The 13,979-nt window shown below is 46.7% G+C and overlaps 1 protein-coding gene across 2 annotated transcripts in view; it reads right to left on the bottom strand.

Moving 5' to 3' along the window:
• The window catches only part of PCGF1 (polycomb group ring finger 1), a 250,912-nt gene that overhangs the window by 216,515 nt on the left and 20,418 nt on the right, over positions 1–13,979 (bottom strand). For both annotated transcript variants that reach the window (XM_085642901.1, XM_085642902.1), the window contains exon 2: positions 8,977–9,082. In XM_085642901.1, the coding sequence (XP_085499027.1) occupies positions 8,977–9,082 (106 nt within the window). The remainder of the gene's footprint in view (positions 1–8,976; positions 9,083–13,979) is intronic.

Below are 13,979 nucleotides of genomic sequence, written 5' to 3'. Positions count from 1 at the left end.
AAGCATCCTGTGTGGGTAGAGCAGGTCACCAATGGGTAAGTGGAAGTATCCGGTGTGGGTAGCGCAGGTAACCAATGGGTAAGGGGAAGTATCCTGTGTGGGTAGCGTCGGTCACCAGTGGTAAAGGGGAAGTATCCTGTGTGGGTAGCGTAGGTCACCAGTGGGTAATGGGAAGTAAACTGTGTGGGTAGCGTAGGTCACCAATGGGTAAGTGGAAGTATCCGGTGTGGGTAGCGCAGGTAACCAATGGGTAAGGGGAAGTATCCTGTGTGGGTAGCGTCGGTCACCAGTGGTAAAGGGGAAGTATCCTGTGTGGGTAGCGTAGGTCACCAGTGGGTAATGGGAAGTAAACTGTGTGGGTAGCGTAAGTTACCAATGGGTAAGGGGGGAGCATTCTGTGAGGGTAGCGTATGTCACCAGTGGGTAAGGGGAAGTATCTGGTATGCATAGCACAGGTCACCAGTGGGTAAGGGGAAGTATCCTGTGTTGGTGGCGTAGGTCACCAGTGGGTAAGGGGAAGCATCCTGTGTTGGTGGCGTAGGTCACCAGTGACTTTGAGGAAGTATGCTGTGTGCGCAGCGTAGGTCAACAGTGTGTAATGGTTAGTATCCTGTGTGGGTAGCGCACGTCACCAGTGAGTAATGGGAAGTATCCTGTGTGGGTAGCATAGGTCACCGGGGTTGGGGGCGGGGGGGGGGGGGGGGGGGGGGGGGAGTACCCTGTGTGGGTACCGTAGGTCACCAGTGGTTAAGGGAAAGTATCCTGTGTGTGCAGCGTAGGTCAGCAGTGAGTAAGGAGAAGTATCCTGTGTGGGAAGCGAAAGGCACCCCTGGTATCTCAGAGCTAGAATCCCATTTCACTCCAACTGGATAACGAAGTTACTCTTTCTAGCACTCGGCCTCAGGGCAGCGAGGACAAACTGGCTAAGCTTTCTCAAAAGGTTTAGAATTGCTGCCTGCTCAAAGAATTATGAGGGGTTGAGGAGCACTTCCGGGATATCCAGTTTTTTACTTTGGGCTTTGGAGGACCACGGTTGGTGCAGAGAGGGCACAACATACGCCCCTTCTGGTAGACATTATCCAGAGGTACATCTGAATCTTTCACCGAGAGTTGGCCATTCCTATCACGAAAAAAAGTAACATTGTTTTGCTCGGACTGGTTCCACTCCTTTTGGCCGAAGTAAGAATCCGACCAAATGAAACTAACCAAAGTCCCCTCCATTGACTGACACTGCCTATAGGGCCCAACTTTAACTGAAAACATTGTGCCTCGCACAAGATGACGGTTGAAGACATGGGTCCTACCTCTGGCCTAGAGGGTCCCAGGCGCTTTCAGTTTTCTTTATCTCCATTTAAAGTGAGTACTTTACTTAACTGTAAACAATGATGGTTTATTATCAAAAGTAAAGCTCTGCCTGGCTATTCACATTGAGCGTCATCAGAAGTGCTGCCCTGTTTCAGATATTCTATCCCCACACACCCCCCTGTGGTAAGTCTTTACTGCTCGACTCACACGATCCTGAGAGGGGCAAGATACAAAAGGAGGTACTTGGTCATTCAGGGTCTGGCTCCAGTGCATCAGTGGTAAAGGGCAATTGTGATAGCTGTGTATTCTGTCACATTGGCGACGAGGATGGGACAGCCATGCGTGTATACAATTTTTAAGAAGATTTCATCTACTGGAGTCAGGAAGGAGGGAGCGAATATCAACACTAGCAGCAACAGCGCTGCTTGAATCTTTTAAAAATACAAGCTCTCTTCTAATGCAACGGCAGTAGTCCATGGCAGAATATTTGGGGTGTACTGTTGGACATTCAGGGCAATTTTGGCTGTATTTTGGTCTTATTTTCCAGGGCTCATATAAAAATAAAATCTTAGCGCATGTTCTTACCAATCAGCGTGCTTCTCTGGCCTGGTGACGTGGACCTTGTGGATTGTGAATCATTCAAGTCTGTCCTGTGCGAGTACGGAGTGCAACCAGAGTTTTGCTCATCCTACTGTCTGCATCATTTTAGAAGCTCCTGCATGAACATTGTTTCTGGCAACAACTGATCTGCGTGCATCGCAGGCTTTCAATATCACGTCACACTGACACACTAACGTTCTTGCATTGTCTCCGCATTGCTGTGGTTTTTTAGCACGCAATGTGGATTTACACTGTGTCGTACTTATTAACATTTCAAGATGGAATTCCGCTGTCCTCGCGCTTACCCTGCGATTCTTTAGCAAACAACGTGCGTTTACACTGTGCATGTTCAGTGTTTCTCGCTGCGCTTCTGGGAGCAAGGATCTCAGCACTGGTGCCTGCTTACTGCTGTTATGTGGCATTACTTCTGCTAACATCGTGGAGTGTGCCCACAACTACACAACTGAATCTCAATCAATCATAGCATTTGTAAAGCGCACTAAATACCCGTGAGGGTCTCAAGGCGCTGGGGGGGGGGGGGGGGGGGAACGCTGCTACTGTTCGAAGAGCCAGGTCTTGAGGAGTTCCCTGAAGGTTAGGAGGTCTTCGGTCTGCTGTAGGCGGATGGGGAGGGCGTTTCACGTCTTGGCGGCGAGGTGGGAGAATGATCTGCCACCGCCGGTCACTCTTCGGATGTGGGGGGGACGGTGGCGAGGGCGCGGTCTGCGGAGCGGAGCTGGCTGGTGTAGAGGCCGAGTCAGCCGTTGAGGTACGCTGGTCCGGTGTCATGGAGTGCCTTGTGTGCATGGGTGAGGAGCTTGAAGGTTATCCTCTGGTTGACGGAGAGCCAGTGCAGGTCTCTCAGGTGGGGTGTGATGTGGCTGCAGAAATCTGATTGAACCGCTGTGTGTTCTATGAACCGCCGTGCTTCAAGCAGGCTTTCTGGAGTTATCTTTCAAAACGCTGGTTTGCTTGATATTGTCGGATTGTTGATTTTTGCACTCAACCTCTTCCATGCGTCGGATGGCCACAGGCCGTCCGACGTCACGGTGGGCGTGTGCGCCGGACGGCCGGGGGTCGTCCGATCCACGTGGGATTCTTCAGCACAGCGGGGGTATTCCGGCTGCAGCTATGGACAGCATTGCATTGTTATTCTTAATGCAGTAGGGTTTTATATTTTTTATACTTTGTCATTTTACAATTACAACTGCACAGTGGGGAGTTTACTTTTTGCCTATTTTTGTTGTTTACGATGCAGAACATTACACCCCCTCCATTTTCCTTGACAACCTATACTTGTGTGTCAAGTGGAAGAAGGTTTTCGTTAATTATCTGAGAGTATGCGGAACACACTTGTCATCAGAAAGAAAGACTGCCATGTTGCTTCACTGTTTACTTGCAGAGGGGCATTAAATCTTTGAAAATCTCCCTGACTTGGTATAGTGAGATGACGATGGTGATGAGGGTCACACAGGCAATGATTTTGAGAAGGCAATAGAAATTAGATGATCAATATCTGCATAAAATGTATATAATTTTAGAGCAATTTTACTTTGGTAGAAGGAAACAGGGGTCGTGGTTGCTGGGATGACGTCGCGGCAGCTACTTAGACGCCGGCCTCGTGCGCTGATGTCAGTTCTGTACATGACTTTCCGCGCCAGAAATGCAGAGCCATGCAAGACACTGACCACTGGTGCACTAAACTAGGGATTTCAATATTCAAGAAGGAGCGTCCCATATACATTTAAATTTCACAATCAAATACTAGAGTCCAATAAAAATTTTTTGAAGAAGATCCTTAGGAGGTTTGCTTCATGTTCTGATCTTTATTTTGGATAGGAGTTATGCCATCAAAAATCATCCAACTTCACAAACATTGTTTTTACAGCCAACGCGTTTCGTGTTCCTTTAGGACAACATCAGGGCTCTGATTAATAAGATCCTTAGATCATCATCCTATTCTTTGGTTAGACAACCAGTCTTTTAAAGAAAACTTTTCTCTGGCCAAGTCAACTCAATTCGAAATAACTGTTTCCTTCAAGTATAATCCTCTGTCCTTATCTGTGTTGTGTACAACTCTCCTACGATCACAACGGCTGTCTTCCCAATGTGCTCTGGCATCCACAGTCCAGTCCGATAAAACCCTGATGATGTCCTAAAGGAGGACGAAAAAAGTGTCCAGGCCAGTAGCCAAATCCAATGACAGTGGTAACTCCACAGCAATTTCACATGTAGTTCTTCAATGTTCTTATGTCCTAGATTGATGTACAGGACATCCTAGGTGAGGAGGCAAATCTGCTAAAGAAAGTATTGGCTGAGAAGGCCTGTACTTATTCCCTATCTGGTGGCCTGACCTTCCAATCACCTCTTGAATGATGGGGTGTCTTTTGAGTCCTGAAGGAGCATGTTCCTGGAGTGGTCTCCCTTTGAAGGGCAGATGGCTGGATGCAGACCCCACTGGACCAATTTAGGCTCATCCAGGAAAATAGGGAATGGATTCTGAACAGGGGGAAGTAGGGGTCAGGAAGGAATTCACATACAGCTGGTTCCAGGAGAGGTGTATGAGACAGGTTTCAATGTCCAAGTAGGAAATCGGCAACCAAGCACAAAGTCGCCAACCAGCTTGTGCAGCACACAAACACTGGCCCATCAAGATAAATACACACACTCAAACACATTTTCAGTGCATGTCACAGACATGATGAAGAAATCAGGACCCCCAGTTATGAAAGTACATTTAAAAATAAATAAAATGCCTGCATGACGACTAGATTGCGCACCACCACTGCGAGTCTCACACCAACTAAATCGAGAGGGCAGTGTCTACTTTTCTAAACAATTGTGCACGTGCCCTTCGGGCACCAGAACGGACGTCTCAAGTCAGGAAATAGCAGTTTTTAAGTTAAAACCAAATATTTTTAACACCACCCCCACCTTATATAAACCATTTGTTTACCATTTTTCTCCTTCAAATATCAGAACATTTACAATTATAAGGGGGGGGGTGGGGGGGGGGGGGATGCTGAACCTCAACTTCCAATGTTGGAACTCAATCTTTTTACCAAGCCGACAAACAATGGATGGTCGAAAGGCCTGCATGCTTCTGGACAGCCTCAAGCTCCCACTGAAACAAACTTCTCTACATTCACTTAATCTTTAAACCTTAGTGGACTCTCTGCTCCCACAACAATCTGAACCCCAAGACTCGTCTCCCGCCAGCAAGACTTAAAACACAAGGTTTAAATCAACCCAATTTCCTCCTGCAAAATGCCAAGCTTCCTTCAAATTAGGGTGTGAAATTCTACTAACATCGAAGTTCTGATTAAGAGATTCAGAATTGAGAACAGTTATTTATTTGATCTAATGTGTTTGTACGAAACTAGTGAACTTGTCATCCTTCTCTTACATATGAGCTCCACATCTGATCATTACCACGATGCTTGTATGAGGCAAGAGAAGCTTTAACTTTCATCCAATTGGATACCAACCACTGCTCCCTGTAAGTTGTGTTTGCACGCACCTATGTCACTCCAAGGGCGCAGTCTCTTCTTTGAAGCGCGCGCACACACACACACAGCACATCCCCCCCCCCCCCCCCCCGAGTACTCCTGTAAATCGCAGCACCCTGTTGAAGTATGAAAGGCGCTGCAATCAACATGAATACTTTAAAAAGCAGACAACCTGCCCCCAGCCGCAACCTATTAAGAAAGGGCATTCAGCAAGCCTAAAAGCACGACGTGTGCTTTCACACTCACCAATATAAGTTAGTGATTCTGAATGCACACGTCCTGCTTCTGGACTTGCTGCCTTTTGTTTATCGAGGGAGGCTGCTGGCAGATTGTGTGCATTTTTTGAAGTATTCATGATCATTGCAGCGCCTTTCATGCCTGTACACGGCGCTGCAATTAACATGTATGCTTTCAAAATTTCACACAATCTGCCCGCTTAAAAAGCGTGCAGCAAGCCCAGGGCATTAAGTGGACCGGGTCCTGCCGGTGCAGAGTTCTTAAAAGCAGGTGCAGAGACGGGTCCCTATTGGGCTCTTCATTTTTACCTTCACCTTCAGGGTAAAATAAAAGTCTCACCTCTGCAGCAGTGCATCTGCTCAAAGTCTTTGGTGTAACTTCTGAGGGACTTTTTATAGTTCTTTCACCGTCTGATCATTTCAGTACTGAAGCATTTTCAATATTATATTCAACGAAGCCGTAGTTGTTGCCTATTTATCTTATGCAACTAACAACCACTGGCAAAGTCAATAGCCCTGGCTTGTTGTAGGTATAATGTTACTTGTTGTATTGCATATCTGGTTGCGCCAGGACACTTGTGAGTATCCATGTGCGCTACAAATTAAAATAACATAACATGATAGAGGAAGCACTGTAACAGTCAGGTGTTTTTAAGCCACGCCCTTCATTACATCAGCCTTGTCCCTTTGAGAGACCCCACCCCCCCCCCCCAGTTTTTTCATCAAATTTAAAGCCCTGAGCAAGCCTAAAAGTACCACATGTGCTTTAAGAATCACTAACATATATAAGTGATTCTGAAAGCATACATGATGGACTTCGATGTACATTCCTCCCCCTGCGTATCCAGGAAACCATCTTCAGAGCTGATAAGTGAACTAATGATTATCAGATCTGAAGAATGGAGCATTTTCCCTTCATTTATTTTTAATCTGGGTAACGTGTGAGAGTCTATTACAGACATTTTATAACAAATGTGTTTTTGTTTCATGCAACAGCCTTAAAAAAAATAATACTTTTAGATCCAAACAGAACCTCACATTTGAGAAATGGGAGGAGGTCAGTGATTATTTGCATAAGCATTAGTGAAATACTGCTGTGTTACAATATTGAAAACACACATCACTATACCTGAATATTAACAATAAACACATTTAGAATTTGTGATCTGGCCAAAGAGGACACGAGAGAGCTGAATCTGGATCATAAATTCAAAGCTGATCTGCACAGGGGCCCTCAAAATCGGCTTGGCCAAGGGCGCTCAAAATTCTTCACATGTTCCTAAGTCGCTGCTGTGTAGTTAGTTAGGAGAACAGAGATTCACTGGTGCTGTGGAATGAGGCAGGTTGCCCCAGTTTCCTAATCTATATTAGTGTAGCTTTGTTGTGGTTGCAGGTGATCTGCACCTGCATTTCGAACATGACACAGCCAGTGTACGCCAAACGCCAACACAAAGGCCTTCCCCAGGGCCGGACTGTCCGTAGCAGGCATCAGGAGTTTGTCCGGGAGGCTGGAAGGCGGAGGGTCAGTTTTGGAGCAGTGGGGGCCGATGCTACAATATCGGCCCTCAGTACCAAAAGCAGCAGTGCTGGGGACCGGTTTTGTTAAGCAGTAGTGCCTGAAACTCCCTGCCCCCCACCGCGGGGAGGGGGGGGTTGATGGAGGGGGAGGGGTTGGGGCATCAGGAGGGCAGTCGGACAAAATTGCCAGGGCTGCTTTGGGTTACCAGTCTCGCCCTGCTTGCTCCATCAAAAAGGCCTCCTGCGTTCCAGTACCTAGGTCAGTTATCTGCACAACCAAGCAGGAACCCCTGTGTCAGAACTCCTTTTGCTGCACCCACACGTGCAGTCAGGTACTTGGCACACATAGTCTTGGCTGCAACGCACAGAGACCTTACACTGCCGCACACAGAGGAAAAGAACTGGAGGGAACATTAATACCAGCCAGGTCATGTTTCAATGTACAGATACACTCCATTATAACTTTGGCAAAGTGTCCCAAATCCCATGTACAATTGGCTTCATATGTAGCAGAAACAGCCAAGCACTGCTTTTAAATGCAGAGGTCTAGCTCATGGACATAAAGAAGGGCGGATATTGCCAATTTAAACAACAGAAGGGGTGGCAGCAGCTCTTCGAACAAGCGACTTCAATAACTGTGGGCCCAATTTAAAGTTGGCAGGCAAAATACTCAGTCATTAATGCAACTGAAAACTCCGTCAGCCCAACCCTTGTTCTGACCACCTTATTTAGACGAATGGCCCTTACATGTTCTGTCGAATGAGCCCTTTTGGCCTCAGTCGACGGAAAATTTCCTCCGATGACCTGACGAAGCGGGGACCATCGGAAGAAGGACATTACACTGTCTGACCCATTTAGAATAGCTGGTGTAACATTTTCTTTTCCTGTCCATCACCATTAGGAAAAATCTGACAGAGCGGAACAGGAAGAAAAAAACAAAGTCACTCCTCACAACCTTGGAGGAAACTCCCATGGTGTGTTTGTGTGATCATTAGTTTCTTTTATTTTTCTGAAACAAACTCCCAATTGGAGTCAGTTTGTGAAAAACACAAAACATGTTAAGTTTGGCAGACAGCCAGTTGAAAAACAACCAGGGCCATCTACCAAATTGTTGACACAATAAAAGGAAGCACCGTGACAGAGGTTCCTTTCAATGTACAGAGGTGACCGGTGGACGAGTGGTCTTCACAGACGGTAATCGGTCAGGATGGCGGAGGGAATGTCCTCCACTACCGTGATGGACGGAATACTGTCCGTCAAATTCTAAATTAGGACCTTAATCTCAATGGTCAGCGGCTCAGACGCGATTCCAAGTCTGTGCTCTGAGGCCATCTAAGAGGTGCTTGTAGTAGAAGGTCCACAGAGGTCAGTAAATATAGAAGATATCAAGGGCATTGCAGGCCCCATCTCCCACCATTATTCCAAACAGAATAGGACGTTTCATAAGAATTCCATAGTCTCAAATCATTGTTTCTTTCTCTTCCCTTTTGTTCTCCTCCTTTCTTCCTGATACTTACCTAGCCACCACGCCACCTTTCAACCACAGTTCATCCTCCAGCTTTTCATTTTCCAGGCATTAATATTAATTTATCAAAAAAGGAACAATGCCTCTCAAAGGAAAAGCCCTCCGACCCAAAGCATCACCACTCTTTACGATTTCTGAATCATCCTGCACTTGAGAGATCAGCCAGTGACAGAGCAGATCTTGCTGCTGGGCTGAATTCCAACCACTTCACAATCAATCAATCGGTAGATTTGTAGAGTGCTTCTGGTCACCCGTGAAGGTATCCAGGCACTTCTGGACTTACATGTGTGAAGGCACTCGGTGATGGTGGTGGCGTCAATAAAGTAGCCGGCACACAGGTAGCAGACGATGTGCTCATTCAAGTCTTTGATCTTCACTTTGACCTCTTCCTGAAAATAAAATGGAGGAGAGAATATTATGGGAGTATCCGAGGTACAGGTCACATTCAGACCATAAATGACATCCTGCAGCATAGACCCCCCGAGCAACTTGGCTTCCCTACTTGACTTTTTAGCAATGATATGGCAGCACTGGCAGTTAACCTGTTAAGTTAGTGGACCAGCTTAGAGCCAAACTATGAATAATTTATTTGTCAAGAGATCCACAAGCGGGCAACATGTTGATGCATTTATCTGTAAGTGTGTTGTAGGTATTCTCTGTAGCGGGGTTCCTTGGAGTGGTGGATGGGGACTGCAACCTTCTGCCAAAACTGTGCAATATTGGAAACCGTTACGGCTGAACATGTGTGTGGTCACCTGACTCCAGTCTGCAAGTTTTCTTGTAATGCAAATAACAAGTAGTTCCAATGAAGATGCTCCACTAGAGGAGACTATAGGGGCGGTTAGGGGCCGGGCATTGGTTAATTCAAAAGACAAGACACGATTTGTTGGGACCACAGCCACAGCCAGGTTACAAACTCAAACAAGCATTGAAAATGCAATAGGTGTCGCCTTTGATTAAGTTAAAGCCATTTGCTTTGCTAATGGTATTGTATAGCAAAGCAAATGGCTTAAACGTAATCAAGGGCAAGACCTATTGCATTTCCAATGCTGGTTCTATTCCTGTAACTCTCCCATGTCCTCCCCCCCCCTAATCCTTGCCAAACATCCCTTCTACCTGCACCTGCGACTATCCTTAGTGCGGGCCGAGCAGCCTCATCCACCCAGTAGCACCCCTTGTCGTCCATCTGCTCTACGAGCTAGTTGTTTCTTTACATCAGAGCTCTTGCCTCCTCCTACTCCACTTCTTTTAGTTGCACCCACCTACATATCCCCCGCCCATGTGACTCCGCTTTGGGATCAAATGGATTGCATCCTGGTCTTTCATGCACCTGTCTAATGTTCCTCCTATCGTAGCTGTGCTGGCAGCTTCTTGCACCCTCCTCCTTGCCCCGACTCCTTCAGATGACGTGGGTCTGTGCTGTGCATACCCACCTCTTCCAAATTTGGCTGCATTGAATTCTGCCTTCATCACTGGGGCGCACAGCAGCGGAGTGTCAGCAGTGAGGCACGCAGCGGCGGAGTGTCAGCAGTGAGGCACGCAGCGGCGGAGTGTCAGCAGTGAGGCACGCAGCGGCGTGTCAGCAGGGAGGCACGCAGCGGCGGAGTGTCAGCAGTGAGGCACGCAGCGGCGGAGTGTCAGCAGTGAGGCACGCAGCGGCGGAGTGTCAGCAGTGAGGCACGCAGCGGCGGAGTGTCAGCAGTGAGGCACGCAGCGGCGGAGTGTCAGCAGTGAGGCACGCAGCGGCGGAGTGTTAGCAGTGAGGCACGCAGCGGCGTGTCAGCAGGGAGGCACGCAGCGGCGGCGTGTCAGCAGCAGCGGCGTGTCGGCAGCAGCGTGTCAGGTCTCCAAATACTTAGATACGTTTCCTGTAGTATATTGTTAATCGCAACCTAGGGACTAGCAAATCACCTAGTCTGTCTGCTCAACTCCGGAATGCACGGTTCCCAGATTTCATGAGCCTTCTCAAAGCTACCATTTTTTAGACGACCTATTCAACGTTTCCCATGCACACTCTGCAAAGCTTCTGGAACCTAGCTACCCTCTCCACGGGGCTCCAAAGAGATCAAACGAACACATGTATCTGTGAAGCGAGTAACTGTACATGGAAAAGCCACAAAAAAAACGAACAAAAAAAAAAAAAAAAAAAGACACCTGTACGCCTCCACTGAGGAAAGAGGCAAGGCGACCTAATAACTTCCTGACTCCCCTTAACAGTACTAACAGTCGAAAAGATGGGTATGAAGACGAAATAGATAATAAAAGGCGGCGGAAGCATTCGGAAAGATGGAAAGAACATATATATTAGAGAACACGGTGAAAACAACATTAAACTAGAAAACAAAATACAGTGGTCGTGGTCCAAAAACCAGCACTGGCACACAATGGAAGAAGGAGGGGCCAGACAGGGGGAGGGAGGGAAAGCGAAAGCGCCCCATGCGCGCGTTGTGCTGAAACGCCGCAACCCATACGCATGCACATCTCCTGTCCGTCCGTACGAGTGCACATCTCTTGTCCGTCCGTACACGTGCACATCTAGCTTTGGAACCCGTATTGATTGCAAAAGGCCCTCGCATGGCGAGAGCAGCAGATGCGCGCTGTTAACACCAGGCGAGACCTAAAAAACATCACAATGGTTCACACTCCCATGGTAAGAAGGCCACTTGTGGGAAGAAGATATGCCAAATATTGAATAACAGCATGTGGTGGTGACCTATTGACAGTGTGAACAAAAACAAAAAGCAATAATCCCCAACTAATAGAGAAAATGTCCAACAATGAGACTCTTGAGCTGTGTAATGATAATCCTCTATAGCACCAAGCTGCTGTTAGTTGGTATACCCTGCACCAACCCTGGTGTTCCCACATTGGCAATACAGCATCACCCAACATTTCAGCCACCCTACGTCACCAGCAATTCCCCCATGCATACAAGCGCCAATCAACTCGGACCTATAGCGCTCCAAACTCTTGCCCCACGCCCTCAAACCGACGGGCATTGGTCCTCCCTATGTCAGAAGCACCTGATGCACGCTCCCACCAAATCAAGGTAGGAGAACATCAAATTTTAGTGTTGTAAATGTCCCACATTAGTATATCAGGCTCCCTCGTGCTCTGGTGAATGGATTTACCACAAAGAGGTCAGCTACCGCCCATTTCTTTACATCTTTGAACCACAGACTCCCAGTGGGTGCCATGGATGCTTTCCACCCCGTAGCGATGCAGCGTTTATATATAAAACAAAGGCCAGGTCAATGAACCTGCACTCTTGTTTGCCCTTGGATGTTTGAGGCATCAGTACCAGGAGACGGACATTCCGAAAAACTTGGCACTCAACAATTTTTTACACCTCATTCACAACCTCTCCATGCATGCACTCCCATACCATGTGATAAAGGTGCACCTGTCACTGGCCACAGCGAGGCCGCTCCTGGAAACATGCACCCGATGCATTTTGGAGTGAGATATGCCTGGTGCAGGTTGTTAAACCGCATACATTTCAGTCTAGTGTTCGAGTTCATGCACCCCCACGAGGAAGACAACCATACTGCAATATCTTCCAACACTGGTAGATGATATTTTCAAAACTTGAGAAGGTTCTGCAATTTGTAAAGAACAATACAACTCAGACAACTGGAGAATTAGTATTGCAACTCTACTGCAGCCAGGCACTGCAAGGCATGAAGGCAATCTACTCACTTGGTAATCGCTCAGTACCACATGATAAACTAGTGGAAGAGATCAACACTAATTTTCATTGTATGGGGACACTAAGATAGCTCAAGTTGCCACACACTTGTGTCAAAAGCAAGCTATTGCTAAAAAGAGAAAGGCAGTCAACTGGCATTTGTCTATAGACCTTCTGCAATAGACACTCAGCAGAAGTAACAGACACTGCAAAGAAAAACACCCCATGCATAATTCTCTTCCTTCAATCCTTTTCCCTTAAACTACAGAGGATAAATTAGGCATTCACCGGGGGCCGCCATTTTATGACGTGCCTTGGGACGTCCATGATTTCCATTGAACCTAGGCAGTTGAGCTTCTGGCTCAGCTCTACAAGGTTTCTTTTCACACCCACAGGTGGCACGAGTGACCTTAGTTCAATGCACCAAAGCTTGAATGTGAAAAAAGGTTTTTGTAACCCCACACAACACATAGTTAAAGTGGCGTCAATGCTTTTGGGTTAGTAACAGTTCCCAAACAGGAATCCAGGGACACCGTGGGGATTGGAAACAAACCTATTTCGTTCTTTTCAATACCGCACACACACATACCACAATAAGAAATAGAAACTTTAACTAAAGAGTATATTTCATCAGGCTCGCCCTGTTGCTTAGCACATCTAAAACAACCATACAGAAAACATTTAAAACAGCAGAAATGTGTGTTGTAAACAAGAAAATGAACATTCCTCCCATGGTTAAAATCTCATTTAAAAACCCAATATCCTAAAATCTACTTTTATGCGCCAAGCTAGGAGAGCATGGAGTAGTATAACTTGCACCTACAATTTCTCGGGGAGAATCAGCACACTGCATACCTGTGTGCAGCCAAGCACTGCAATTAGCAGTAATCGAGGAGGCCAGGTTCCCTGTGAAAAGCAAACATGTGTCGCATCAGCTCCTCCCAAGCTCTGGCTCGATATCAACTTTCAGTAGAAAATGCGACACTGCAGCATCTCCGGCAGCATCTGGAGTAATAATCTGGGTCAAGAACTTCTCCTGACAAGTGATCAAGTGACCGTCATTTTATACTATATCTCATCTAAGATGGAATTTCTATCATCACCTTAAGAATGTCTGGTATAACCAATGAGCATCAAGATGCTAGTCTAAGACACATTCTTATAAACAAATAGGTTAAAGATACAACAATTTAGACTACACTGTTTCGGCTATTGTTCTCGTTTGATCTTGAAACTGAAATAACAAGGCATTTTTTCCAGACTGATGTCGCTACAGGGGTCTTGTTGATGTCTATATGTTTGAGCGACTTGACACTTTCAGAGGTTCTTGGAAAGATAAGGACAGACGGCATCTTCGTCAGAGGCAGACAGGTTGACGATTCTGCAAAAATACAGAAAAATGAAGTCTCGTCCTACTTATGGTGGAGCTGGGCCTTATGAGGTTTCCATCAAGACAAGATTTCCATTACGCCGGCGTAGTCTGACTTTTAGTAATATTCCCTCAATTATTCTATTACACACAGTTCGTTGCAAAAGATTTAGTAGGCGCATACGGGGACAAGACGAATGACCAGAACGCAAGCAGTTGCTATTTGTAC

Source organism: Triturus cristatus, chromosome 2_2 (genome assembly GCF_964204655.1).
Source record: "Triturus cristatus chromosome 2_2, aTriCri1.1, whole genome shotgun sequence".
NCBI classification, from domain to species: Eukaryota; Metazoa; Chordata; class Amphibia; order Caudata; family Salamandridae; genus Triturus; species Triturus cristatus.
This window is presented reverse-complemented; position numbering and strand designations above follow the sequence as displayed.